Source organism: Polypterus senegalus, chromosome 5 (genome assembly GCF_016835505.1).
Source record: "Polypterus senegalus isolate Bchr_013 chromosome 5, ASM1683550v1, whole genome shotgun sequence".
Classification (NCBI taxonomy): domain Eukaryota; kingdom Metazoa; phylum Chordata; class Cladistia; order Polypteriformes; family Polypteridae; genus Polypterus; species Polypterus senegalus.
In genome coordinates this window covers 207,966,635-207,993,058 of record NC_053158.1, presented here as the reverse complement: position 1 = coordinate 207,993,058, position 26,424 = coordinate 207,966,635, and the positions used below count along the sequence as shown (strand labels likewise).

Below are 26,424 nucleotides of genomic sequence, written 5' to 3'. Positions count from 1 at the left end.
GAAGGTGACAACTGCTGGTGTGATTATTCAGAAGTGGAAGAAATAGAAAATGCCCACCAGTCAGCCTCGGTCTGGAGCTCCACACAAGATCTGGTCTCATGGGCTGAGGATGACCATGAGAAAGGTGGGGGTCCAGCCCAGACCTACACAGGAGGAGCTTGTTAATGATCCGAAGGCAGTTGGGACCACCACAGTCACCAAGGACACCACTGGTAACACACTACGCCATCATGGATTGACATATCACAGCACCCACACGGTCCCCCTGACCAACAAGGCCCATCTTAAGTCTGCCCATGAACACCTGTACCAGTCTGTGCCTTCTTGTCCCTGCTGGTGGTGGAGAGGTTGGAATGGACGGCATTGACTCGGTGGACAGGGGGGCTTTATACACGTCACGAGTTGAGATCAGGAGGGTCTGTGATTGATAGATTGTAATGTGTGTGCCAGGTGGGCACACGGCCAGTCTGTGGCAGTCAGAGTTGTTCTTTCTTCTCAATGACATGCACATCAATGTCGATCTTTTCTGTAACGGGTTTCATTTTTGATCCTTGATTGATATTCTCTCTCTCTCTCTCTCTCTCTCCATTAAAATGAAGCTACCATAAACATCCGGGACTCTTCATTTCTCAGTAAAGCAGCAAACGTACAAATTCAGCGGGGGATCAGACCCTCAACACCCCCTCACCCCCCGCGTATATAAATATAAAGTACATTCTTGAACGTAAAGTCCGGCGATGCACACCAGGGGTTGTGGGTTGACCCTTCCCCTCATTGGTCACCTTTCTGTCACGTGGCCCGATTTGGGTGCGGACGGCGCTCTGGAGATGGCGGCTGCTCTCACAAGGCGCTATATAAAGCGAGGGCTGGACGTTTAAATAAAACACGCAGTGAGGGGCTTCTTAGGTGGGCCAGCGAGTTCCGGATCATCGAGGCCTATGCAACCCCCGTCGAGCAGGGTGATCTCCAGCGCCACCTCCTGTCAGGTCTGAAGGCAGCCGAGCGCCGCGGGGGCGGCTATGCGGTGGGCGCACTTTTAAAACTCGGCACCTTCGCTTATTTTAACCTGCCGCCCTTTAGGCCCGATGTGACAAAGTCCCAAAAATGGAACAATTAACATGAAAGCCGACAGCTCTTGGGGGTCCTGAACACTCGGGTGGGCTTAGTCCAGTTAACCGACCCCCAGGAGCGCGACCTGCTTGTGAGTCGCTTTGTGTGAAGGCGCTATACGAAAAGGGACGTCACAGGCGAAGCGCTGCGGAGACTCGAATGACACGTCAGCGCTTCTCAGATTCTCTGCTCAGATAAACAAAAATAAATTCAGATAAATAAAAATAAAAGCAAATAAGAATGAGAACGGAAAGGGCGGTCAGCGCCTCCTCCCTGACGTCATCGTGCGCCGAACCGCAGGACTCGAGAGAAGGCGACAGGGGAGCGGGGACAGGAAACGCGGGGCAACGGCGGCAAAGGCGACTTGGAGGGAGAGCAAAGCGCGGCACGACCCTCATATGAAATTCTTTAACGAATCTGCAGGTCACATCAAAGGTTCGATTAGGACCCCGATCAGGTAATCCCGTGACAGACCCCAGCATTTCCCACCTGTCTGGGGGCCGTCTTAACGCATGGGCACGCTGGGCAGTTGTCCGGGGGTCCCATGCCAATCTAATCTATGGGGTTGAGTAGGTACAGGGGTCCCAGTGCACTGCTGTGCCCGGGGGCCTGTAATGCAGTTAAGACGGTCCTGTCTGGGGGGCTCCTCGTGAGGGGATTCTTGTGCCAACAGACCCAGATGGGTAGCTGAACACCCACTGGTAGATCAAAGTTCACGGTGCCGCCAACAGTTTCTGTTAAATGTGCAGTTTGTCCCCTGTGGGCACCTTCAGTCAAGATGACTGTCACCATTTGAGACACAATTGGCTCCGCCTCTCTTTTGTTTTTCCTAACTGCAGCACTGGCAGGTGAAGTGACTTCCTCAGGGTCTCACATTGGTGTCAGAAGTGGGATTTGACCCCACAGCCTCAGCCGTTACATCACACTGCCTGTCAGGATGGATGGCACAGCGGGTCATAAACATGCCACTCTTAGGGGTTTGCCCACCTTGGAACAGCGCTATATAAAAATAATAAAAGCAAACACCCGGTGGGCCCTTTAAAAGACCCCCGTGCTGCCACATTTAGGGGTCCCAGCTCTTCTTACCTCCATTAGCAGGCAGCTCGCTTATCACCTGACATTTTTATGTTGATGTCCCCGCCACATTCAGGACACTCTTGATGTTATTTGGGCAGGATGGCCGAGCTTTTGGGGCTCAATGGTCAGTCCAGCTGTTCTTTGTGTCCACTCACAGGGGACAACGGGGTCACTCCTGGTCCATTTGTGTCACGCGACCTGCCACCCCACTCCCAGGATCACATTGCGCTCCATAGGACGCCTTGGGAAGGCGCTATATAAAAGCCCGACTACGGGACCAGGTGGCCCAAGGAGTGACGTCACCCTTTGCGTGTGGGCCGTGCTCAAGGTGCCAAGGTGCCAGGGCACCCGGGCATCACCCCTTTGCCTTCCTCCTTCATCCCTCACTCAGCCAGAGAGGCGACCCCCAAAAAAACAGAAGGTGACGTAATCAAAGTCCTTTTAATGACAACGAGCCCAACGGTCAAAAGAACAAGAAAGTGAAGCAGCAATGGCACCGAAATGAGACGAGTCCTAAAATCCAAGGCAGCAGCAGGCACCGGCTTAGAGTCAGGGGGCTAGGACTGGCACCACTGCCCCCACCACTGGGCTTCATTGGTCACAGGTTTGGGTTCACCCCGTCCCCATTAGGCCCACCTCAACTCAAGGGGGCACCACACGTGCAAAGCAGAAGGGAAGTTGCAGTCTGTCAGTCAGGACCACCATAATGCCCACCGCTCAGTCTGTCTGGTACCTCAAAGGCCGCTGGCGAGGGTCAAAGGGTCCTGGGGTGGCAGGGCTAGGTGTGGGCATACAAGGGGGGACAGCAGAACTGCAAAGGAAATCATTGTGGGCTGCATCCACGTTAAGGATGGCACAGCGGGTCACAGGCACACCACTCTTAGGTGTTTGCCCACCCTGGAAGGGCACTATACAAAAATTGCTTGAAATGAACAAAAGTAAAAATCCTGGAGTCCCTTTAAAAGACCACCATACTGAACCCCAAGTCAATGGTCGACCACCAAGCCTTTTGGCAAAATGAGGCAGAAGTGGAGCCCTTGGCACTCTGGGTGTCATCAAAGGCACCTAAAGGCGGGCCCAATGTCGGGGTCCTGGGCAGCCAAAATAAAAACAAGAGGCCACCTGAGACCAGTCCATACAAACAGAGGGCATCGGACCCAGAGGGCAGGACCCTCACGTTACCCACAGAAAGTGGTGCACTGGTGGCAAAGTCAGGGATGGACACACAACACTGGGGGGCATGACGATGGCCACAGGAGGGACTGTCAGCTGTGGCCAGGTCAGGAGACCCCCCGAGAGGGTCACTCGTGCTGCGTGAGGAGGTGACCAGTGACTGTGACGCGGGCGGCGAATGTGTCCCTGAGAAGTGGAAGACTGTGACGCCCCTAGTGGAAGGTGTGTGGTGGTGCGGCTCTCCTCACCCTCTCGTCACTTCCGGTTGTCCTAATCGGGGCACAGCCAGAGGCAGGTGACAGTGTGGATGCCAGCCATTCTTCTTCAGTGCCCTGTGGACCTCTTGAAATCCTTGAACCGTTACGGCGTCAGGGGGGCACACAAGACCCCCAGAAATCAGTGCAGAAAGTGGGCAGCACCTCTGGCCACAGTCACCAATGAGGCCATCCGAGGGCTGCTTAAAGTGCCAGTCCAGGACATCAGATGAATGGCGGCGTGGCAGCGTCCTGGGCACCGAGCCGACAAATCGCTTCAAACGCAACACAAAAGATAGAAGAACAGAAGTGAGGAGACGGCGGACCTCCGGGGGGTCTCAGTGTCCAGGGTGGTCCTGCACCGTCCTTTGTGAAGTGTGTCCTGAAAAATAAAAAATGAAAGCCACGACGTTAAGACGCAGGAGCAGAATGGAGGGGCGCGTCACACAGCCTGATCACGTCGAGACCCCCGGCCTCTGTTAAAGCCCACCTGCACACACCCCATATGTACACAGTGGGCACGCCATTTTATTGTCCCTTCAGGGTGGGTGGCCAATGGAGTCCCCACTGATGACAGGGTGGTCAAGTCGAGAGCTTTAAGTGACAGTTGCCCTTCGCTGAAGCTCACGTTGCACATTCAGACTGCACGGGCACCTCTGGCGTCACTTCACTTCACTTATGTTGTGACGTAAGGGCAGCGAAATGACCGGGGGGGGCGAGGACCGAGGAGACACCTGCAGAGTTCAGGGGGTCACAATCACGGAGGTAAGCGAGCTGCTCCTCTGGGGGCAGACTGGGGTTCAACAAACTGGCACTCTAGCAAGTGAGCCCACTCATTCAGTGCCAGTCACGTCTGTGACTCACCCCCACCCCCCAAGGCGGTGCGCTGATGACATCACAGGAGCACCTCGGCTGACGAGTGACAATTACCAGCTAGAGGACCGGCTTCTCGTGATCGTGCTTCTCCTCGATGTCCTCATCGGAATCTGAAAAACAAGAAGAGAGACGAAGAAGGGTCAGCCTGAGGGTCTAAAGAACGGCCAGGCGGTATTCATCACGGCAGACCCACTGAACTCCGACTTGGGGCACATTGACACTCCCAGAGTGACTTTACTGCCTATACATCTATCTATCTGTCTATATAGCGCCTTTCACACATACTGCTCGATGTCAACTGAGCTCTACCACACATGGAGGAGGACCAACGATGAAGAAAGCTGAGCCATCCATGAGCAGCGGGCAAAGAGGAGCCTCCACATCCGCTGCCCAAACACCAGCAGAAGGCCCTGAACTGGAGCCCACAAGACAACAGCAGATGACGATGACAATGATGACCAAGGAATACCTGGTGACGAGACATCAGAGCCGACAGCAGCAGTGCAGGCCTCACCTGGGACCGCTGAAAAACGGAGCAGGACTGAGGGGCTCGGGAGGGGGGGGAGAAGACAGAAACAAGGCCTGCTTTATAGCGCCTTTCCTACCTCAATATTTATCTGCCATGGCCATTCAGAGAGCGCCAGTCAGACAGTCGGCAAAATGTCAGAGTCCTACAACTAGCTACCTACTATATAGCGCCTTTCACGTCTACCTACCCGCCTCTTTACTGTGTAGTCCATGAAATAACACTCAGGTATTTCAATATGTTCTTATTAACGTGGCATCGGAGGGGCATCCTCTGGCATATTGGTGGTGAAGTAGGTACTCTACAAATCTAACACAGCTCTCTCTCTCAAGCACCCATCACAGCTCAGTGCCATCTTAACGTGTGGGCACCATGCCAGTCTATGAATGTTTGACTTGCTGAGTGGCGGTGTAGGTAGGGGTCTCAATGCACTGCTGTACCCAGGGGGCCTATAATGCTGTTAAGACGGACCCGTCCCGGCTGCCATGTGGCGTCTATAAAAGGTACCCTGTCTACCAATCGGTGGCTGTAGTTTAGAGATAAGACCGGTCACATGGTTATAATATAGCGCCTTCCCTACCGGTCTCTCTATACGGCGCACATCTCTGTCTATTACTGTATATAGCGCCTTTCTCACCTATATAGTTTATGAGATACTGCCGTCTGTACGCATGTCTTTGTCGCCCTCTCTGTGTCTGTCTGTTATATAGCGCCTTTCTCACCTGGCTACACGGCTCATTATATGGCACCTCCAGTTCACTGCACACATTACGTCTCACACTGACTTCATTATATAGCGCCTTTCTTAGCTACCTGTCCAAATAGCCATCTTGTCATGTCACCGGACATCGGCCATCTGTTGCCTCAACTGTGGGTTTCGCGTGTCGACTCACGTTTAACGTGACAGTCCGTCAACCCCGAGCGCTCAAGGCGCCATCGCCGGTCCTCCGCTCCCTCCTCTAAACCGCCATTCTCGTCTTCGGCTTGGGAACGCAAACCGCATCACCAACAGCGCTGATGGCACCGATAAGCGGACGGAAAAACAACAGCCGAGCAGCGCGACCCCCGGTTAACCGCCGCGCCTGCACGTCCTCCCCACGCGCACCTGCGCCCGCAACGGCAGACTGAGGTTTCATTTCTGCGGTTAAACAGCCACCCGGCTCTCACGGCGACGGGCACAATGACAGCCATGCGGTGAAACGGTAAAAAAAAAAAAATCAGAAAAACGGCCGACGAGCCGAGGGGCAGGGCGGTGGGACCCGCCTCGCTGTAAACCCCCAAACCACGGGACTGCTGGGGGTCTTCAATGACTCCGTCGGGGGTTCACAAGCAGCGCTGCAGTTTGTGACGTCACTTTGTTACAGTGAATTCATTGATTTTTTTTTTTTTTTTCTCAGCTTTGCCCGCTTTAAAGTTTTTCTTGTTTAATAATCTGTGAACTGAGACCCGGGCACGCGGACTGCACTGCCCCCTAGCGGTGCACGGAGGACACACATGGAGAGCCGAGGAGCTCAGGCGGCAGAAACGAACGAGAACGTCAGGCCGGAAAAGACAATGAAAGGAGAAGGAGACCACCGTGCAGAAACAACAAGCCCACCCGTCTGCGTGCCCTCCTCGCCCCTTTAGAAATCATCAGGGAGCCTGCACCCATTGCTAACAGAGCCCATCCAAAGTGCCACACAGGAGGGAGTGCCAGGCCAAGTCACTGGCATCGGTTAACTTAACCTGCCAAAAGGCACAGGTGATGCTAGGAGCAGAACTGCTATACTGGTCAGTCCTTGCTGCCAGTCACCCGCGGGTCCTTTACTGGCTTCACCCGCTGCTTCAGCTGCTTTAACTCCCTTTGTGTTTCCATTAGAAGCTGCCAGCTGTGAAAAGGCGCCACATAAAGGCTGCGGTCCGAGCGACGTCAACATGAATTTCAGTGGGTGAGGGGCAGCATGTAGGGAGTCTCCTCTCATGGGTGGGCATGGGTGCTGACCAGGCCGTTACCTACACTGATGCCTTGTGCTCAGACATGGCAGCAGGCTTCATGCCAGTTGGCACCATTACTTTCCGTTTGTGTCTCATTAATGATGGAAACCCAAAGACAAACACTGCCACCTGTGCCCACTAAACCCTGCTGCATATTTCAAACACGTCTTTAGTGTGACGCACTGCCCAGCGTGTGCGGTGCTGGATGTGTGGCACATACATCCATGTTGACGTTGGGGGTCCCTGACAGGCAGCTTATCCACTCGCAGTTTTGTTAGCCCACCGTCCCTCCATTTCCTAGCCCACTTAACCCATTCGGATGCCAGTATGTATCCTAGTAGCATTGGGTACACAGCAGGTGCCAACCACGGGTGGGGTGCCACCTCACTGCAGGGCCCACTCATGCACACCCAGTCTGCAGCCAATTAGGGTGACAGCTGCACGTGTTTTGGGGGAGAGAATCGGAAAACGTGAAGGAAAAGTCAAACATGGGGGGCATGCCAACTGCACACAGACTGCGAGTGGGCACAGTAGCTGCCATCTCATCAATCATCTCGCACAGCAGCAATGTGCCAGTCACTCACTGGACAATGAGGAGGCACTATAAGCCTGTTTGAGATGACCTACAGATGGTGTGGCGGGCACAATGCCAGGCAGACGACTGCCAACAGACTGAAAACACAACGAGCTTCCACTAGTTTGGCTCACTAGAACTCGGATCTTGAAACTCATCGGGCAGAACGTGGAGGTGGTCTGCGTCTTTAGTGCGGCTATGCCATCATTCAGTGGGTGACGAATGTTGGTTGGTGTTGGAATGGCAGCATGTCAAAGAGGTGACTGTGCCCACACTTCAAGGGGCATTAGGTCCTACTGAGTGCCCTACTCGGTCCGTGTGATGCACTGCACGGTGGCACCCTAGTGTCCCCTCTGAGTAATAAAACCAGCAGGTCATGTCTTCAGTGGCAGAGCAGCTTAATGAAAGGGGCACCCTGCCAGCAGTGGGCACCACCCAAACACAGGACAATGCCAGTTCTTCTCAAGCAGCGGGAGTCTTTGCCTCTGTGTCACCTCTAGATGGTGTTCACTTCACAGTCTGATCACCTGGCACTAGTGGGCAGCTGGGGGTCAAACCCGGGCAAGTCTGTAAACCCACAAGGCCCCAGTGCCAAGTGAAAGGCACCACACCAACTTCACAGGTGACATCTTAGGCCAGTGGTTCTCAAACTGTGGGGTGGGCCCGCCTAGGGGGGCACGAAGTAACAAGGGGGGGCACGAAGATGTGAAAAAAGAAAACAAGAATCCAAAATATGAAAACTCCGTCTATTGAGACCAAATGAACTTCAACTACAATCTGATAAATCGGAGTCCGAGGAATGGCGACCAAAGTTAAGGAGGTAGAATAAAATATGCAGCTATGAGACCTCACTCATTCAAAGAGAACAAATTGGCATTAGTGGGCTCCTTTCAAAACAACGTTAGGGGGGCACAATTAGCACTGCTAGGAAAACTCGGGTCGCAAATACGAAAAGGTTGAGAAACGCTGCCTTAGGCCTCCCACTGGCTCTTTGTGACACAAAGCCCCCCGATGTGCCCGTGTGGGTTACCAACTGCCTTCCCGTTCAGCCCAGATGCTTACCTGCCACGGACTCTGGTGGCGAGTAGAACTGCCCGTCTGACAGCGGTCCCGGCTGAAGAAGAGCGGCCCTCTCCGAGGGGGCCGAGATGGAGAAGAGTCCTGCAACAAAGTGACAACAACGTGAGGAGGTGACACCGTGATGGCCGGGCGCAGACCAGTGAGGTGGCAACAAGGCAAGGTAAACCTGACGACGACTCTGTTCATGCTGACCCCCTGATGACCTGCCATACACCATGAGACCCCAGCAGCTGGCATGGACACCCGTCACCTTTGACTGCTCCATACCTGCTAAGCTCGACCCCTCTAAGGAGATGTAAGGCCATCAGCCCTCTCAAGTCAAGTCAGGGGGGCACTCACACTACCAACCTGGCCATGGGTGTCAACTTACACCCACAGCTTTGAGGTCTGCGCCTAGGTGGGCTGAACTACCGAGGACCCCCAAGGCTCCTCTTCTTGTGACAAGCAGAGCACATGGAGGAGGAGGAGGGAAACGGGAAGTAGGTCTGTAGAGGTGCCCAGGCGTCACCATGGCATTTAATGACAAGAAACAAATGCTGACCTGAGAGGGCAAACAATACACCTTACCGGGCACTTTGTGTCACTCAAAGGAATGAAAAGAACACAAGTGGGTGGGACAAAGTCACCCGACCATGACAACCACTGCTGCCCTGGAGAGTCAGCAGGTGGCATCTCAAAGTGGTGCCATGGCCCAGAAGGCAGCCGAGGTGGGTGACTGTTACACGACATAGATGTTCTGAGGTCCTCTGATCTGTGGTAGCCACAGCAGACGCCAACACCACACTGGATACCCTTGAGGAGACCACCAGACACACGTCACAATCACGTGGTCGTCCAGCACCAGGTCGAGGTCTTGGGAGAGTCGAAGGACACACACACACACTCCGGCTCTGACAAGTACATCTAAGTCATAAAGTTCTCATTGTGAAAAGGTATTTGCCCCCCCGTGACTGCCTCAAAGGGCTCATCAAAGTTGACTCAGCCAGCCCACCACACATGCCGACCCTCACCAGTCCAGTCGTCGTTACCAGGAGGGTTCCAGATGAACACCTGAGCTCAATCAAAGGAAATTACGAAAAAGACGAGGAAAAAAAAACAAAACTTCCCAGTCAGGAAAATATGACAAAGGCTGTACCACCAAATAGGGAAGGTGGGCAACCTCAGCAGGAAACCACGTCACGGGCACAGCAGGGACTCCTTCAAGAAGGACCTCATAAATCATTCAAAGACCCGCAGGCCTCTCCAGCCTCAGCTCAAGTCACCGGACTCCATGATGGCCATGAGACCGAGGACGGTGGGAGAGGAGCGAGACCTCTGGAGGTCATCAGTGCCAGGAAACTCCGAGACGACCCACAAGGCTTTAGTAACAATGACAGACGAGTCCAAAACACGGCCCACCAGTCTGGGCTTCAACAAGAAGAGTGTCAGACTGACAATACGCCACGGCGGTGCTGGAGGGGACGCTTCACTGCCAACCCTCAATGAAGTTCTCCGGACCGTTCTTAAGTTCTGCTTATCCGTCTGTGAGCCGAAGCCAAAGCCTCACCGGGTTAAGCAGCAGAAACACAAAAGTCGAAAACTGAACGACTCAGACGTGTGGTGGCAGCACCAAAGGACAGGCACTGAAATGAGCAGGTGACACTCACAAAGCCACCCACGTGCCTGAATGAAAGCAGTGAGCTATGGCACCTCGATGGCACAGTGAAGGGCTGACAACAAATGATGACGAGAGGTCAGCTGGGACTGCGGCAGGTAAATACTTAAGTCAGGGGGGGCAATTACTTTTACACACGGCGGGGGTTGACAGCTTGGATGAACACCGATTTTAAAAACTGCCTTGCGTGGTCCTTCAGGGTGCCCTTCTCTAATACGGCATTCTGCCTGCCATCATTCATTGTGTTACACGTTGGCACAGGGGGCTACGACATTCTCAGCACTGCAACATTGATTAATGGAAATAAAAAGAGAAACTACAGCTCTGCAGATGGCATGGAGTGAAAAAAGGGTCACCCAGGTAGACCTAAAGTGCAACAATACGAGAGTCCAGTAGGTGGCAGCCCACCCCATGGCGATGACCCCTCCAGGTGTGCCACTGTCTGCCCGACCACACAGGCGAGTACACTGAATTGGCAGAGGCGGATTATCATGATATGGCTGAGCTGTTGGTGTCAATGAGGAACCCAAGTGGGACCTTTTGGGTGATCACAGAGTGGCCGCCTGGGACAACAGCATGACACTGACACGGGCCATCTGATCAATGACGGGGGGACACAGCTCTGGGGGTCTGGTCGTGTGTTGTTCTTTCTTGATCTTTCATCTTTGTTTTAAATCATTTTGCCTTCTGCCAGTGGGACACCCTGCACTGCCCGGGTATAATGGAGTGTTGTGTGACACTGTGAGGCCAAGTCACACATTGTGCACAGCGTGGTGTCCTTGTGACATCCACCTGAATGGCCGTGCTCCTGACAATCGAGTGTCCAGCTGGAGTACACGTGCCATTCAAAAACAGAAGTGCGCCAGATGTCTGCTTTACATTTCTGTGCGGGTGTGCCCCCACAATGCCCATCCCATCCCAGGCTCATTCATTTGGCATTTCCACTTTATATTAACAGCAGACAGGAATATGAACTGTGTTGGCCGATGGCACTGAGGGTAGCAAAGTGACAGTGACGAGTCAACAAGAAAGCAAGCAAGCAAACAAACAAAACAAAAGAGAAGCCCACCCAAGCCCTCCTTACTGTTCTCATTTTCGGTTTCCTGGGGCAGCACTTTGAAGTCCAAGAACCAGGTCTCGATCCACGCCAGTATGAAGGAGATGATGGGCAGCAGGTAGCCAAAGGCCCCCTGGGACAGGAGCTTCAAAAACAAAACACCACAGAGAAGCACTGAGTTACCTGCACGAGCACAAGGGGGCAGCACACACCTGTCAAGGGCTCATTCAGTCTGTGTGCCCGGCTATGGCAGGAGGTGCCACTTTGAGTCTGCCCAGAAGTATCTGCTTGGCGAAAACTGAATGGACGGCTCATCTTGGCAGTGGGGTCCAGTACTGGGCATTTGGCTTGAACTGAAGGTCACTGGCACAGAGTACGAAAGTGGAGCCTCGAGGAAGGTGATCAGTAGGGTGACACTTCACAAGTGACCTGGCCAGCCTGGTGACCGCACTGTTGTGTCCACTGTTAACTTATGGCATTGGTCAGCCATTTGAGTGACCTCAAGTGTCGTACATCAGGGGAGCAACCATCAAAGTGGGTGGTTGGCTTAGTTCGTAAGCTCTTGTTGGGTCACTCAGTTGTGATGCCAGGGTACCCTAATGACCACTGGGCTACCTATATGAAATAAACAGCATTGGCATCAAAACGTGGACAGAAGGAAAAAGGCTGGTAAAGGTCAGAGAACACATGATGGGTGGAAGGATATGAAAAGGCGCAATATGCCAGGCCGACAGATGAAAGGCGCTATATAGGAGATGGGTAGACAGATGCCAGGCGCTACATAAAACAGAGACAGCAGTTACAGCAGATGTGTGTGAACCAGAAGGCCTGCACCAGTAAGGACCCCAGTGCGGGTCAGAGACTGGGGGGCACACAGAGTGGCCTGTGTAACGAGAGTCAGCCCAGTGGGCGCCATTCACGTCTGCAGTGAAGGGCCGTTTGTGCAGACAGCGCCCCCCGGTGGGTGTCACGAGGAGCCACTCCGGGTTAAGATGACATTCCCTGCCACTGAGCAGACGTGACACCCAGTTGACTCGCTCTGTCACGTGTTCCAAAGCCCCCAACAGAAGTCGGGGGTCCCTCCGCGCCAGACTCCGTACCTTAGACAGGATGACTTTGACGATGAGGAAGGCACTGGTAACCGCCGTCGTGACCTGCAAAGACAAAGCGAAGAGGAGACACGTCAGGCTCTGCAAAGCTGCCCTGCCCCCTGGCACCCCTGGGTGTCAATGGCTTTGTCTCCCTATTGAAGCCCTAATCTCCAAAGTCGCCATCACAGTCACATGGCACCAAGTCCAGGGGCTCAATAGGACCCCCAAACTTTGGAATGATGCACCTTTCAGTGTAAGAGGTGCTCCCCGAGTGCCAGGCTGTTCCCGTTTCTTTTTCCTCCTCTTGCTCTGGTGCCCACTATCACTGGCACCTCGGTCAGACTATGACTCCCCCTGGCGTTAAATCAAGATGGCAGTGTGGATGGTGACAGACCGCGAGGGCTCACAGAGGGACCCCCTAGAGGGGGTGGGTGACAGCTGGCCCTCCTTAGCCTCTGCTCATTCCAGGTGTCGTCGTTGTCTTCCTCCTCCTCCTCCTCCTCTTCCTTTTTATTTTATTACGTTTTTATTTCAGTTCCTCAATCGCCCAGCTGACAATCCCACTTCACGCCAGCGCGGTTGCACAACCTCAGCCTTCTTGTTGTGTACTTGTGACTCTTCGACAGCCCCCTGGCGCCACACGTCCAGTTACGAGGGTCATAAAAGGACAATCTGGAATGAACCAGAGTGGCCGTCCTCCTGTCACTTCATACCAGCGTGGCCCTGTCACAGTCTAACGGTACAACTGGGGTCCCAGCACCGGGGGTGGCTTCATGACAACGTTCAGACAGCACGTCTGTCACCTTTCAGGTGATGAGGGGCATCGGATTCCCCCCCAAGGACTGGGCTGGCGATTCTCGTCACTGCACTGGCCACTCGTGTCATGACAGGCGTCACCGTGTCTGGTTTACCCCCAAAGTCTGTAGGTGTCACGGCGGCCTTTAGGGGCCTAATTGAGTGAGACGGCGTGACAAGACCACTGGGTGTGGCATTTGGTGACAAGTGACAGACACCTCCTTGTATTTCCGTGTGCACAGCTGGCTCTTTATGACGAGAGGACTTTGTTCTGCTTATCTGATAAAAGACGCAGCGCTGGCAGGAAGTCACCTTCAGGCGGCCAACGTCCCTCAGGATTTCTGATGTGAAGACCCCCTTGACGCTGACATCAGAAGTCACCTCAGTCACCAGTGCTGGCTCTTGTGGGGCCTAAAGTGACCCCTTAAACTGGACTCACAAAGTCATCAGGCGCCTTCGCTGTGCTGCAGATGTACTTTTACACGAGGACACTTGTCACCCATCAAGCTCCGCACAGTGACCCTCAATGACAAAGTGACAACGTGACCAGTCAAGGGGCAGTCGCTTCAACAAGGTGGGCTCAGTCAGGGGAGGAGGGAGGCAGACACAAAGCTAACAGGCCAAAATCCCAGCTCGCCTCACGAGTGGCGAAGCTGTCGTTAATGCCAGGGGCATGGATGCCAATCACTGCAGGGCATTATCTTTTAGGCCCATGGCAGGTCACTGGGCACCATAACCAGAAACAATACGGCCAACTACAACGGCATTCCGACACAAAGTGGCTGGCATTGTGATGACGTCACCAAACTGAAGGGGACTTCACAGGACAGCAGCAGCTGGCCACGCCTTTATGCTAATTAATTGTTCTAACAACGCATGCCAGCTTGTCCCTCCCTCCCCATGCCCGTCCCATCCTCACTTTTCTGTTATTGTCTGGGTTTTTGGTGCCCGCCTGATGCCAGCCAGCTATGTTTAGCTTTCCTTGGATCACCTGTTACTTGGCCACAGCTGATGCCCTCGCACACCCATCAACCCAGCTGTGTGCCAACTCCCCGAATGGCCGTGGAACTTGAGGTGCCCTCTGCTCATCCACGACAGGGCATCTGACAGAAAAAAATAGTTAGCCAACTCACCGCTACGGCCCACCAATGTCGCAGCTGGCACACAGCATAAGCGAGGATCAGGACGGCGAAACGGAAAACGGCGATGACCTGCAATGACAAAGATGGGACAGCGTTAGGGTCAGGGGCAGGGGCAGGCCCACCTGCCAGACACGCACAACGTGGGAGGACCAGAGAGGAGCACGGCGGGCAGACAAGGAGATGACAAGAGAGACTGGCAGGGCTTAGGACAACAAAATGACAAAGGACAAGTGACATGTTGGTCACCAGGGAGAGCCCCACCGCTACTTACGAAGATGTCAAAGAACGAGCTGTGGTAGTCGTAATGCAGGATCTCCTCCTTCAGCCTCTCCTGGATGCCCCCGTTGACCTGCAAGACAAGACACGGGGGTCACTTGGGACTTTTAAAAGACCACCTTGCCCCCCGCATTGTGACTCGGACCACCGGCCACACACAAAATGGAGGAACAAACCTGAAATCCCAGTGGGACTATCAGCCATTATATAGCGCCTTGCATCGTCACATCAGTGTGCAGCCCAGGGCCAGGTGTGGCACATGAGTCAGGAGGTGCCAACATGTCACCCGACTACAGGGTCTCAACTTCATCCTGAAGTTTCATTTGGGAGCCTTGTGACAGGTGTGTCACTTTGTCACAGCTACTCTAAGGAGCCGATGGTGTGACAGGGGGCCAAGGAGACCCACCTGCTGCACTTTTGTCAAATTCTGGCACAGGCCTGGCACTCAAGGTATTACAGGACTGAGGAACAAAAAGGAGCAGACATTGGCAGAGCTGGGAGGGTCCAGAAAGGGGCAGATGGCAGAATCCCAATATGTTAGTGTAGGGGGTTTCTACTGGAGAGACGTGGAACTGCAGAGTCGGGGAAAGTCCAGGGGCTTCTGGGAAATATGAGGTGGGGGGTCAGCAGGAACCAAATCTTAGAGGGGTGCCAGTCCACCGTACTGCCCACTCATCTCTCACACAGGCACAAGGAGTGCAGGCAAACAAAACTGGTCCCAGCAGCTCAAGGTGGGCAAAAGATAAGAAAAGCCAATTAGAGCAGCAGTGGGGTCCAGGACGGTGGGCAGCTGGGAACGAGTGACTCGAGGGGAGGGCGATGCCAAAGGGGGCCGAGCTGGGAAAGGCGCTACGTCACATGAAAGCCATGAAGTGCCCGAGCCAAACGGCTCAACCGCCCACAGCGACCCACCGTCCCCGCCGCGGGGCACTTACATTCAACTCGATGATCCACAGCAGGGTGATGAAGAGGAGATCAAAGGTGACAAAGAGGCAGAAGGTCCGCCGCACATCCGAGATCGACCTGCGGCCCCCCGTCTCGTACGAGTCCAGCCTGGCTGCCAGTTGTGCCGGAGAGACGGAGCCCGAGGTGGGCAGGGAGCCTCTGGAGTCCAGGCTTCTGCTCAAAGCATTCTCCATGTCACGGGGCGGCTGGCGATGGGCACCGTCATCGGCTCTCCTGCATGGCGCCTGCCAGGGAAGAAAGGCAAATGAGAAAGGCTGACTGGGTTTTCCACCTGGCAAGTACAGGGCCCACTCCTCGTCACTTCAGTTCTATGACGATGACAGAGGAAAGAATAAGGTGGGCACGTGGACTGGCACTGCAAACATGGCAACCAGGCCACAGTGGCACTCCCTGCTGAGCACACAGGAGTGAAGCTTTGAGGGGCTCTGAAACTCAGTGGACTGACATGATTTGGGGGCCGAGTTCCAGCTTGAGCTGCAGATTCGGGGCATGGAGGGCAAAACAAATGGAGGTTACCCGTGGGGCACTGCGGGCTCCGGCACTCAGCTGAAGTCTTATGTGATTTACAGTCACTGCCCTAGGGGGCGACACTATCCACCCTTGTCACAGTGTGACATGGGTGACAAAGAGCATTGAAAAGGAACACAAAGACCACCGCGGAGAAACACGGGTGCCCGGGCAGCCACACAGAGAAGCCCACGTCTAGGCCTGGCACCTCCCTGCCACTCCTGGAATTCACAAAGAGCTTAGATAAGGAGCTGAGGACGAAGATGGCGCCAAACTGTGCCAAAGGTGACAACTTTCACCAGCCTGCCCTCTAAGTGAACAGGTGGGCACTTTGGCACACTCGCCCACCCAACCCAAGTGGAATGCTGTGAAAAGGCCTGAAGTTTGCCAAAGCTCAGCCCTCTTAGGGGGACACGGCTGACCGTGGGGGGCCGAAAAATCAAACGACAGGACAATTAAGAGAGGAACGAGGAAGAGACAGGCGGCCATCACACCGCATGTGATGAGGACAAGCTGCTCCAGGGTTTGTCACCGCCTGAAAGACAAGTGGCACCGTGACCCACTCCTTCAAAGGGACACCAAAAGAACGTGAAATAAAATAAAACGTCTGCCGCCGTCCACTCAGCGGTCATCACTGCCCATCCTGTCACAAAACAGATGTCACTCTTTACAGGGACCTTAATGACAGGAGTCCCCTGAAATTCTGGCTTACGTGTGCCAATTAACATGAAATCCGTCACCACACTGCAGTGGCATTGTTAGTGGGACAGACAGGAAAGGCACTACATGACAGCATCACTGAGTCACTGCCACCAGTCCGGTGACATTCTCAAATACGTGTGCGAATCGAGGGCACAACAAGGAGACCCTCACATCTGAGTCTGCATGTTCTACCTGTGTTCTGGTGGGCTTCCTTCAGTGGCTCTGGTGTCGTCCCAAAGACGTGCCATTTAGGTGGGCTGGCGAAGCTAAATTGGCCCCCGATGTGCGTGTTCACCCTGCGACGGGCTGGCACCCCATCCTGGTGTTCTTACTGCCTGATGCACGGTGCCTGCTGGGACCCCCACTCTGGATGGGCGTGTTTGGTGCTAAAAAGCGGTCAACGCTCGGCCATCGCGTGACACCAGCATGGACTGAAAGGCGCTATAAAGAGATTTACAGGCGTCTTGTTGTCAAGTAACCAACTTGTAACGTGGCAGTGCCACCCTGCAGCGCCCATCAGCTCCATCATGTCACTTCTTGTGTCTGCCTCCCCCACAGACACTTCTCGCTATATAGCGCCTTCCCTCCGCTCAACAATCAGTGGGCAGAAACCGCCGGGCGCCATTGGGGCAAATCGGGGTCCGTTTTGTTATCCTGTCTGCTGTGTCTTTATGTGTACGAGTTCTGCTTTTAATAAATCATAAAATCAAACTTGTCACAGCGCTCGGTGTCTGGGAAAGGCGCTATATGGAAAGAAAAAAAAAAACAGAAGTGAACTGACAGGCGCTATACAGAGACGGGGAGATGAAAGAGCTCTGAGCTGGCACGCCGTGCCACTCGACAAGAAACGAATAGAAAAGGCCTAACGAGATAAACGACGAGAGGTGAAAGGCGCTATATAATGATAGATAGCCTTGGGCAGGGTGGCACACTGTAAACTCTGAGGGTGCAGGTTCAAACCTCACTGCTGCCACTGGGTGACCCTGGTGAAGCCCCCCTGGTGGAGCCCCCCTTGTATCTCAAATGTTGGGTCAAGTCCGTTAAGTCCTATAATGGTAAGTGACAACGAGCTAAGACATAAAGCACTTCAATACACTGAGGTGAAAGGCGCTATATAACCGCTGTAACGGGCTGCTATTGCCACACGTACTAATCAACACGTATCAAGTCCCCACAGTGCAGCACCGCACTGATGTGAAAGGCGCTATATAGCAGGCTGACACACCGTGTACCCGTCACAGAGTCCGGTGAACTCCTCGCTTGCCCTCGGTGTGTACCACACGATGTGCCACCCGTTTTCAGCGCCATGATGGGTGAGTGCAGCGTCCCCGCCTCAAGACTTTGTCTTTACATTTGTCACCACAGGCTGTGAGGAGGACGAGGGTGGCCATCTTTAATGTAAGGTAGCCGCAGCAGGACAACTGAAAAGCTGCCGTGAGGTCTCCCATCTGCAAGGCGCTATAAATCTTTGCACATTCTTGTTGCAGAATTTCTGCGCCCCTGACCCGGATACCTGGGCACAGGTGGCACAACAGCTGGTCTGTTTCAGTCCACCAACACCCAAACAAGAGCCTGGCGATGTGTGCAGCCGACCCTCTCAGTTTCAGCAGCTGCCAGGCACAACAGGGGGCACCACCTGCCCTTACTGACGTCATATGTTTACAGGAAGGCTGGCATGGCAGTGCTGTGCTGTGGTTTACTCTGCTGCTTGAGTGGCAGTTCAAACCCCATGCCAGGTCTCCACAGACCCGTCATGTTCTCCCCGTGTTCGTGTCTGTCATTGAACTGGCAGTGCTAACCTGACCCAGGTGTGCGCAGCAGGGTCCCGTAATGCATGGTGCCAGTTTCTAGCTCCCCTGCTGGCACTGAAGTGGCTTAAACGGCCGAAGTAAAAGAAGGTCCATGTGAGCAGCACACCGTAAAACGAGGCCCTGGCACCCAAGTTGGGCGACGGGGGCTCAAAAAGGCCCACCGATCCAAGCGGTTTTCAGGTCCGCTTCTTCATCTTCTTTAGTTGGACATTTCGCGCTGTGACCACCCAACACGACAGGCCACTGTCATTAACGCCCGCCCCCCTTCCGCGCTCGAATTCGCCTGCACCCCCATTCACCTTTTCACCCCCTACCCCTATGCGCGCTCCCGCCCCTTGCGGCTTACGCACGCACACGCACGCCCGCCCGCTCGCCCGGGGCCCTCCGTCCGCTCTCCAAGGCTGCGTTTGTTGATTTGTCGGTCGCGTCGCCCACCGGCACAAAGTTTCCTCTTCCAGGTGGACAAAATCCGCCGACCTACAGAATAAAAGCACAGACGCCATGAGGACCAGAAGGAAACACTGCCGGCGGCTTCTCGTCCTTTTAATAAAACGAAAATAAAAACAGCGCGGGAGGGCTACGGCATTCACGGCGATTAGAGAAGGGTGAGCAGCAGGAAACTATAAGACAGAGAGAACGGAGGAACAGCCGAGGGAAAAGTCGCTTCGGGTCGCCATTCACGATACTTACTGAGATAATGAGAACAAAAATATTTGGCTTACGGGTAGCGGAGTTTGTCAGTCGTCGTTGTCCTGGTGTTTAAGGCGAACAGGAAACGGCGCCGGACAGAGCGTGAGGCGCGCACTGGAGCATCATGGGAAATGTAGTGAACGGAAATGGAAGCGAGAACTGCGAGCTCTGCTCAGGACTGCGAACAGTAAGGGCGACCGCCCAGCTCAGCCATGCATCACGGCCATCTCGGGATCTTAAGTTAGAGTCGCCAGCTCACGTGCCGTTAAAGAGTTTGGGACGTGTGAAGAGAAACAGAGAAAAAAAAAAAAGGAGCGAACGAGCGGACTGCGGGAGTTTAACGGAGAGTGGGCAGCAGCGCGGACCGCAGGGGCCTCTTTCGTCCATCCGTGTGACACCTGTCGCTATTTCAAGGAACAGGGACATTCGCTTTTGGAGGTGCTGGGGGCCACAAAGATGGGACAGTGTGGTTCATTGGCCCCATGTGGACCCTGCTAATCGCTTTGTGCCCGTTACTGACATGGCAGGCTTTGTATTAAGGCGCTTTAAGAATGTGTCGGTCAAATTAGGCTTAACGTCACTGCCAATACCAGCGCATGGCACGATGCCATTATGATGATGTGTGAGGAGTGCGGTGCCCTCCAGTCATCTTCAGCGCATTATTTACATTGCAGCTACACCTGGCACAAAGCTCAACTGCAAGTGACAATTAGAGCCGGAGTGACAGAGCTTGGCATCTAACAGCAGAAGGGCAGGAACTGTCGATTACTTCACATTAGGTAAATTATTGGCCACCAAACAGGGCAAAAGGATGCCAGGTTGGCAAGAAATACATGACTGTCCATACAGGATGAGAACCAAGCCCCAGTTATTAAAAGGGTTGGGAGTGCCATGTGGTGTGCCAACCAGGTGACAGTAAACAATCAATAGGACTAAAAACCAAAAAGTCACATCACCTGACAGAAAGGGCAAACAAGTGGGCAAAAAATGCCACCTCTCAATGCCAATCTGGACTTGGTGTCAGTTCCCAGTTGGAGTTCGTCTATTTAATATAGTGCCTTTCACCCCATCTTATTCCCTTTTGCAGGGTGTAAATGAGTTTCTGCTCACAGAGTTGTGCCAACGCTAGAGCCCCAGCAGATAATGGGCACCAGTCATAAGAGATTGTAGGGTCACAGCAGCACACAGTGCCACCTCAGTGAGGTGATCATGGCAGCAACAGTTTGAAAGCAACCTTATTGACAAGAAAGAAGTGCCAGCCTCAGCTGGTAAGGAGGAAAAGCCAATAATGTGGACCCTCAACGTGGACACACGGCCACCCCCAAGTGGTCAGGAGTAGTGCCAGGCTGGACTGGACCCACTATATGGGGCAGATGCACGATTGGCCATTTGCTCTCACAAGTACACGTTGGTGTGTCAACTTGAGCTACACATTCAAAACTGGCAACCCCGTGCCCACTAAATGCCCAGCATTACACCCATTTTGAGCCCAGCAGGACACTTACGTTCCCTCATACGCCCAGTGGGGCCGTTTACCACACCAGGCAGGGTTGACTCCCCTATGGCATCTTGTCATTTTCTTGGCACCCCCTACTGGGTGATGTGCCCATGTCCTCATTTTACCCAAATGTAAGCCACAGGTTATGCTGGCACTGCCATATCTCACTAGAGTTGAAGATGGTGACGAACAATGAGCGAAGAGGTCATCTGGTGACAGTGAATCAGCCATCTTGTGCTGGGCTTTCTGAATGCCAACCTGTACAAGTTACCAGGCAGGCTTCACCACACTATTCATGTTCCTGACATTTCCAATTTGCCAGTCTTGCTGATGCCAGGGATGTGGGAGGCCTGAATTGGTCCTGACCGCATTCCCACTTATGGTCCAGGGATTCATTTTGGACAGAACTCACCAAAAAAAGGTGCCACCATCATCATCATCAGCAGCAGCCGCCATTTCCCAGGTTACCCAGCTGCCCCCCAGATCTTTTTCCTCCATGCCCTGCAGGCCAATGGCATCGTTTGGAGTGATGCCCAATAGGCGCCATAATAAATAATAAGAACAGACTGAGTGGCCACCAGCAAAACTGCATTTAATGTTGCAGAGTGAAAGAGATGCCAACGTGATGCCAACGTCCATGAAATCTCGATGTCCCCTTCAGCGACTTCACTGGGCTCCCGACACGAAATCGTGAGACACGCACAAACAGCAACCGAGGGTCCCGGGACGCCAGCAGAGCTCGGCCACAAATCAAGTACGTGAATGGGGACCCCCAGGGCAGTCTGGTCTGGGCAGTAAAAGGCCAAGGTGTGCAGCACGTCCACGTGAGCCCCCGTTCTCGTGTCACCGTCGGCGCTCTCGGGGACCTCCGTCTGAAGACATCGTGTGCCAAGTCGTCTCCGTCCAGAGGGCACACGCGGCCCGCCCTGCTGGTCCTACTTGAGCAGTTTGGGCACCCCAATCGTCTGCGAGTGCACCGTGATGTCCCTGAAGAGGGGCTGCACGCTCGCCATGGAGGAGCTCTTGTGCTGATTCAGCGTCTCGATGATCGTCTGCTTCATTTCCCGACTGGCGTCGCCACGCATGGCCAGTAATGCCAGGATGTGGTCCTCCCTGTGGGGTCCAAGACAGACAAAAGAGGAGAGTGAGAAGCACGGCGGACACCCCGAGACCACTGCCAGACCCCCCGGATGGCCCCGCTGCTGGATACGCGAGACAAACGACGGGCGAACACGACACGCGGATCGCGAGTTTCTCTAAAGACTTGAGTCATTCAGCGCCTCCCACGTGAAAAAGTATTTGCCCCCATAGTTTCAACACTGAACTAAACCCTCGGCCTCCTTTATATGGCCGCCCACTCTGTCACTGAATTCGGACTTGCGAGTGTCACCGTCTCTAGTGGGTTCAGGTCAGGACTCCGACAAAGCCACCCCAGCATGGCGCCCTTCAGCCGTCGACCTGCTCGTGTGTTCTGTCCTGCTGCATGACCCAGTGATGTGGCAGCGTCTGGTCGAGTGCACACTCTGTGGCAAGGCTGCCACGTCTCCCCCACCCCTCCGTGACATGGCACAGGTCGGACATCTTAGCGTTGAGACACAGTGGAGCTGGCGTCGCCCACAGAGTTTGACTTTTGACTCAGAAGGCTTGCCGATCCTCCCAGGACTTTGGTGCACTTATGGGTCCTCCTGGCGCTTTGCTTCTCTGCCCCTTTCCTCAGTCGTGTCTCTTTATTATCAGGGGGTCATGGAGTCGCCAAGTTGGCTGCAGCTCTTCGATTGTTCTTCTGGTATCCTCTGTGACTTCTTGGACGAGCTGCTGCTGTGCCCGTGGGGCCATTTTGGCAGGCCAGCCAGTCCCAGATGGTCCCCCTACTCTCACTGTGGAGCCTCAGCATTGGCTTTGTCACCCTGCCATGGCTGGCACATTTTGTTTCCTTCACTCTTCTGAATTTGCTCTGATCGATGTCTAATGTTCATGATGTGAGGAGGGCAGCCTGGCTGATTTCAGTTAGTAGAGCTGAACTATCAATGAACTCTGGTCAGCTGTTTGAGGGGGCAATTACCTTTTCACACAGAGAGTAATTATCCATATATGTAATGCTAAGGCTTGTGTCCGTCCGTCCGTCCGTCAGTCAGCACTAGGGCCAGAACTTTGATCTTTATGTCTCAATTGAAAGTCAATGATGTGGGGAAGCAAACAAATCTGTGTAGTGGCAATCTGGGGGTTCACAGCTTAAGAAGGTGACATCTGCTGAGCGTGAAGCACACTGCTTAGGCCTCTTACCAAATGAAGAACAGCAGTACAGGACACACGTGTGTGATGATGACAGACAAATGTGCGCAAACCGACCTGTGCTCGTGTCTGAATACCAGAGTGGGCGTTGCGGTCATAAAAGACAGTGCCACGCACCAGGCTGGCACAAAAGAACAACTCCAGTGGTGCCATCTCCTGGTAGAATGCAGGAAGTGCTCCAGTGACACAGAATGAGGAGGTTATGGAGCTGCTGGCTCGTACTAGGGCACATCGACAGGACGAACGTACTGCAGAGTGCAAGGTATGCCAACAAACGAGGGGGGCATTAAATGCTCACAACTTCTGCCCACATGCACACATTGCCTTTTCATCCTTAAATGAATGGCAGGGTGGTGCCTTTTCTGTGTGCCCCCTGCTGGGCTTGCTCTCTCTTTTTTCATCCCAGCAAGTCCTGCCAATCTGAAGACCTACAGTGCCACCCTGCACTGCCATCGAAACGGAAACCCCGTTGTGTGCCACACGGCCATTGTCATCTGAAAGGCCTCATCAGTCTGGCGGAGCGGAGGTCTCTCAAGTGTGCTTACCTGATATCGGGGTACTTGGTGATAAGAGTGGACACTTCGAGATAAAGCAACGAGGGGTCCGTGAGTTTAAACACCTCAGCTATGGCAGAAATGGCGTCACACAGCCGGTCCGCGTCGCTGCTCCCAACCTGGAAACACACAGAGACACAGAGAGAGAGAAAAGCTTCACTGGTGCTGCAGGGTGGGCTGCACTTCCATTGTCACAACTACAGATGTGACACCACGTGACAGAGGACAGCCTGTCACCTCCTGAAAGTGAAAGTACAGAGCGCAGAAGATGGGACCCTCAAGGAGAAACAAGCACAAGGGCATCTGTTTGGGCACCTTGGCCATGAGGGGCGGGGCTGGGCTGGGCTTGGCTTTGTTGTCTCACATTTCCCAATTCAGGCAGCGGGCACAGGCTGGGAGGAGCTCCGATATAAAGGGCCATAAAGGGGGCAGCCAGCGGTGGTGCGAGGACTCGGACTCCGCAGCTGTGGCGAGTCCTTACTAGTGGACTGGACAGGCCGCCATCTTGGACCTCAGGCCCACCAGCGAGAGGGAACTGTGCCCTGCTACGGACTGGTCATTCCCACCTCGCACCCAGCATGGCACCGTGAACCTCAACTGGACCATCAGGAAGCGAGCCTGACAGGCCACACGTAGCCCACCCACATGGATGAAAGAAGAGGGTCACTCACGTCCGAGAGCTTCTTGAAGAGGAACTTGAACTGCTTTGCGTCCTTCATCATTCGCTCTGCCCCATCTTTTCTCTCATCGGCATTTTTGAAGGTGATCCTCTTCGCCATGATTGCCCGGATATACTCCATGACCACTCTGCGGTGGGCTTCAAAGGTCATCTCCTGTAAGGACGCAAGAGCTGAACTTTTATTTGCCATTCGTGTCCTTCACTTACAAAATTAACAGCACAGTCCTGTGGAGTGGAGGACATCAAACCAGAGAGCAGAACACGAGGACCATGAGGACCACGAGTCGGGGGGTTTGGGGGGCCTCATGTCAGCGGAGGTCACTGTGCTTGTTGTTCTTCTGCCTACCTAAGGTGAAGTCGTCTGTGATGGAGGATCACAGGAATCGTCGGGCGGTGGGGTCCCGTCATCGGATTGGCTGGCCCAGCAGTGGAATGGCCAATAGGGGGAGTCAGCCTGATGGCCAGTCGTATTATGGGATGTCATCTCTGTACTTGTAACATTTCTATTGTATTGAGGATTATGGGGTCTTGTTCTGTGTATTGTGTTTTTTATTGACTCCCACTGCATGCCCAACCTGCCTGGTGAGGGGGTCTCTCATTGCCTTTCCCAGGGTTCTACAAGAGTCATGGCTGGGGGCGGGGGCTGTCAAAAGGCAGGGCCAGTTAAAGCCCACCGCGGCCCCCCTTGTGTGATTTTGGGCCATATATAAATAACTGGTATTGTATTGTGGTCCTCGGTCACCTCATCAAGTGGCACCCGCTTGATCTTCACTGCTGACAGCCGAGTGCCATCCCATGAGCTAAGGTCTGGGTGGTCCTTCAGTCGAGTGCTGGTGTCACCTGTCTGAATGCCCCTTATGGCACTACGCATGTTTAGAATGCCAGGCAGGTTAGATGACTTTTGGGTGGTCTCCTCAAACCTCACATGAACAGGCCTTAGTGCAACTGGTCCAATCAAAGCTGGGCAGACTCACTGGCACGACAGAAGTGTCACCGGCCCATCACGGATGAAGGCCATCGTCACATACCTTGTTGTAGGGCTTTTTAATCCTTGCAAAGTCGTTGAAGTAATCCTCTATAGTGACGCAGATGGTGTCCACTGCATTGGATCCCACCAGCCACTTCCTGGTCATGAGCTCGTGGAGGTGTTGCTGCGGAGCAAGAAGGGAAGAGAAAGAAGAAAAAGAAGAGGAATTCAATCAACACTTCAGTGCCGGGGGATTCAAAGACGTGTAGGCACACACTCGACATGACGTGGGTCACGACGGCCGACGCTCGGGCACCCAATGGCATCTTAATCGACGGGTGAACGTTTTGAAGAGCACCCACTCACACACTCCTAAGGGTTCAAATCCCACTAACAGCATTGGCACAACTTACGCACGCCTGGCATTTCATGGCGCCTCACGGTGCTTAGAGCAGATTTTAAATGTCACGGGTGGCGGAGGCACACAGAAGGGTCAGCAGAGTGAATGAAGGAGCACCTGCCACCTCATGCCACCCCACTAGGCCAGAGCGGGCACACACAATGCCATGCATCACATGGATGTGAAAGCTGTGAGAGCCACACAGCTTAAAGATAGAGCTGGTGAGCCAACGCTGGCCCTGGCATCTGAGCTGGCAAAGGTGTGGCATTAGAAGGTATGTAGGCATTAAAGTCTGGAAATGCACAATGAAGTTTGTCGTTCTTTATTTTGTTTCATTAAATTGAATTCTTGCAGGTTTTATTACAAATGATTTACAATGCGAACGGCTACTCATCCGACGGCCCAGCCCTCTTTGGGTGAGGGCTTTGTGCCCCGTCAATCAAACCACTAGGCGGAGCCTCTTCCTATTGGTTCATCAGCGACCGATTGTGGGCGGGATCTTGTCAAAGGCTAATTCTCTTGCATTAAAACTGGGAAAACGTTGAGGTGGTAGGAGTGGAGGAATCGCTGCTTTGAAAGACGAAATACTCAGAGACCACCCAACAAACTGTAGCGGGCCCCTTTATTATATGAAGACAAACTGGACTTTGTGTCCCACCTAAACCTGCCCGTCGTTAGGTCTCGTCCACAGAGGACCAA

The 26,424-nt window shown here is 53.8% G+C and overlaps 2 protein-coding genes across 2 annotated transcripts in view; both read right to left on the bottom strand.

Annotated features, from left to right (window-relative positions):
- Positions 1 to 2,609: 2,609 nt before the first annotated feature.
- stard3nl (STARD3 N-terminal like) lies at positions 2,610 to 19,474 on the bottom strand. Its single transcript, XM_039754047.1, has 9 exons — positions 19,368 to 19,474; positions 15,595 to 15,849; positions 14,655 to 14,732; positions 14,375 to 14,452; positions 12,456 to 12,509; positions 11,383 to 11,500; positions 8,627 to 8,725; positions 4,545 to 4,600; positions 2,610 to 3,996 (listed from the first exon to the last, which is right to left on the bottom strand). Exons 2-8 carry the CDS (start codon positions 15,796 to 15,798, stop codon positions 4,548 to 4,550), a joined length of 684 nt encoding a protein of 227 aa, XP_039609981.1. The 5' UTR covers positions 15,799 to 15,849; positions 19,368 to 19,474; the 3' UTR covers positions 2,610 to 3,996; positions 4,545 to 4,547.
- Positions 19,475 to 21,404: 1,930 nt separating this feature from the next.
- exoc3 (exocyst complex component 3) overlaps positions 21,405 to 26,424 on the bottom strand; it is a 39,992-nt gene continuing 34,972 nt past the window's right edge. The window contains exons 10-13 of the mRNA XM_039754046.1: positions 25,387 to 25,509; positions 24,351 to 24,512; positions 23,671 to 23,798; positions 21,405 to 21,946 (exon numbers count right to left, since the gene is read on the bottom strand). Of these exons, the coding sequence (XP_039609980.1) occupies positions 21,769 to 21,946; positions 23,671 to 23,798; positions 24,351 to 24,512; positions 25,387 to 25,509 (591 nt within the window). The 3' untranslated portion in view covers positions 21,405 to 21,768. The remainder of the gene's footprint in view (positions 21,947 to 23,670; positions 23,799 to 24,350; positions 24,513 to 25,386; positions 25,510 to 26,424) is intronic.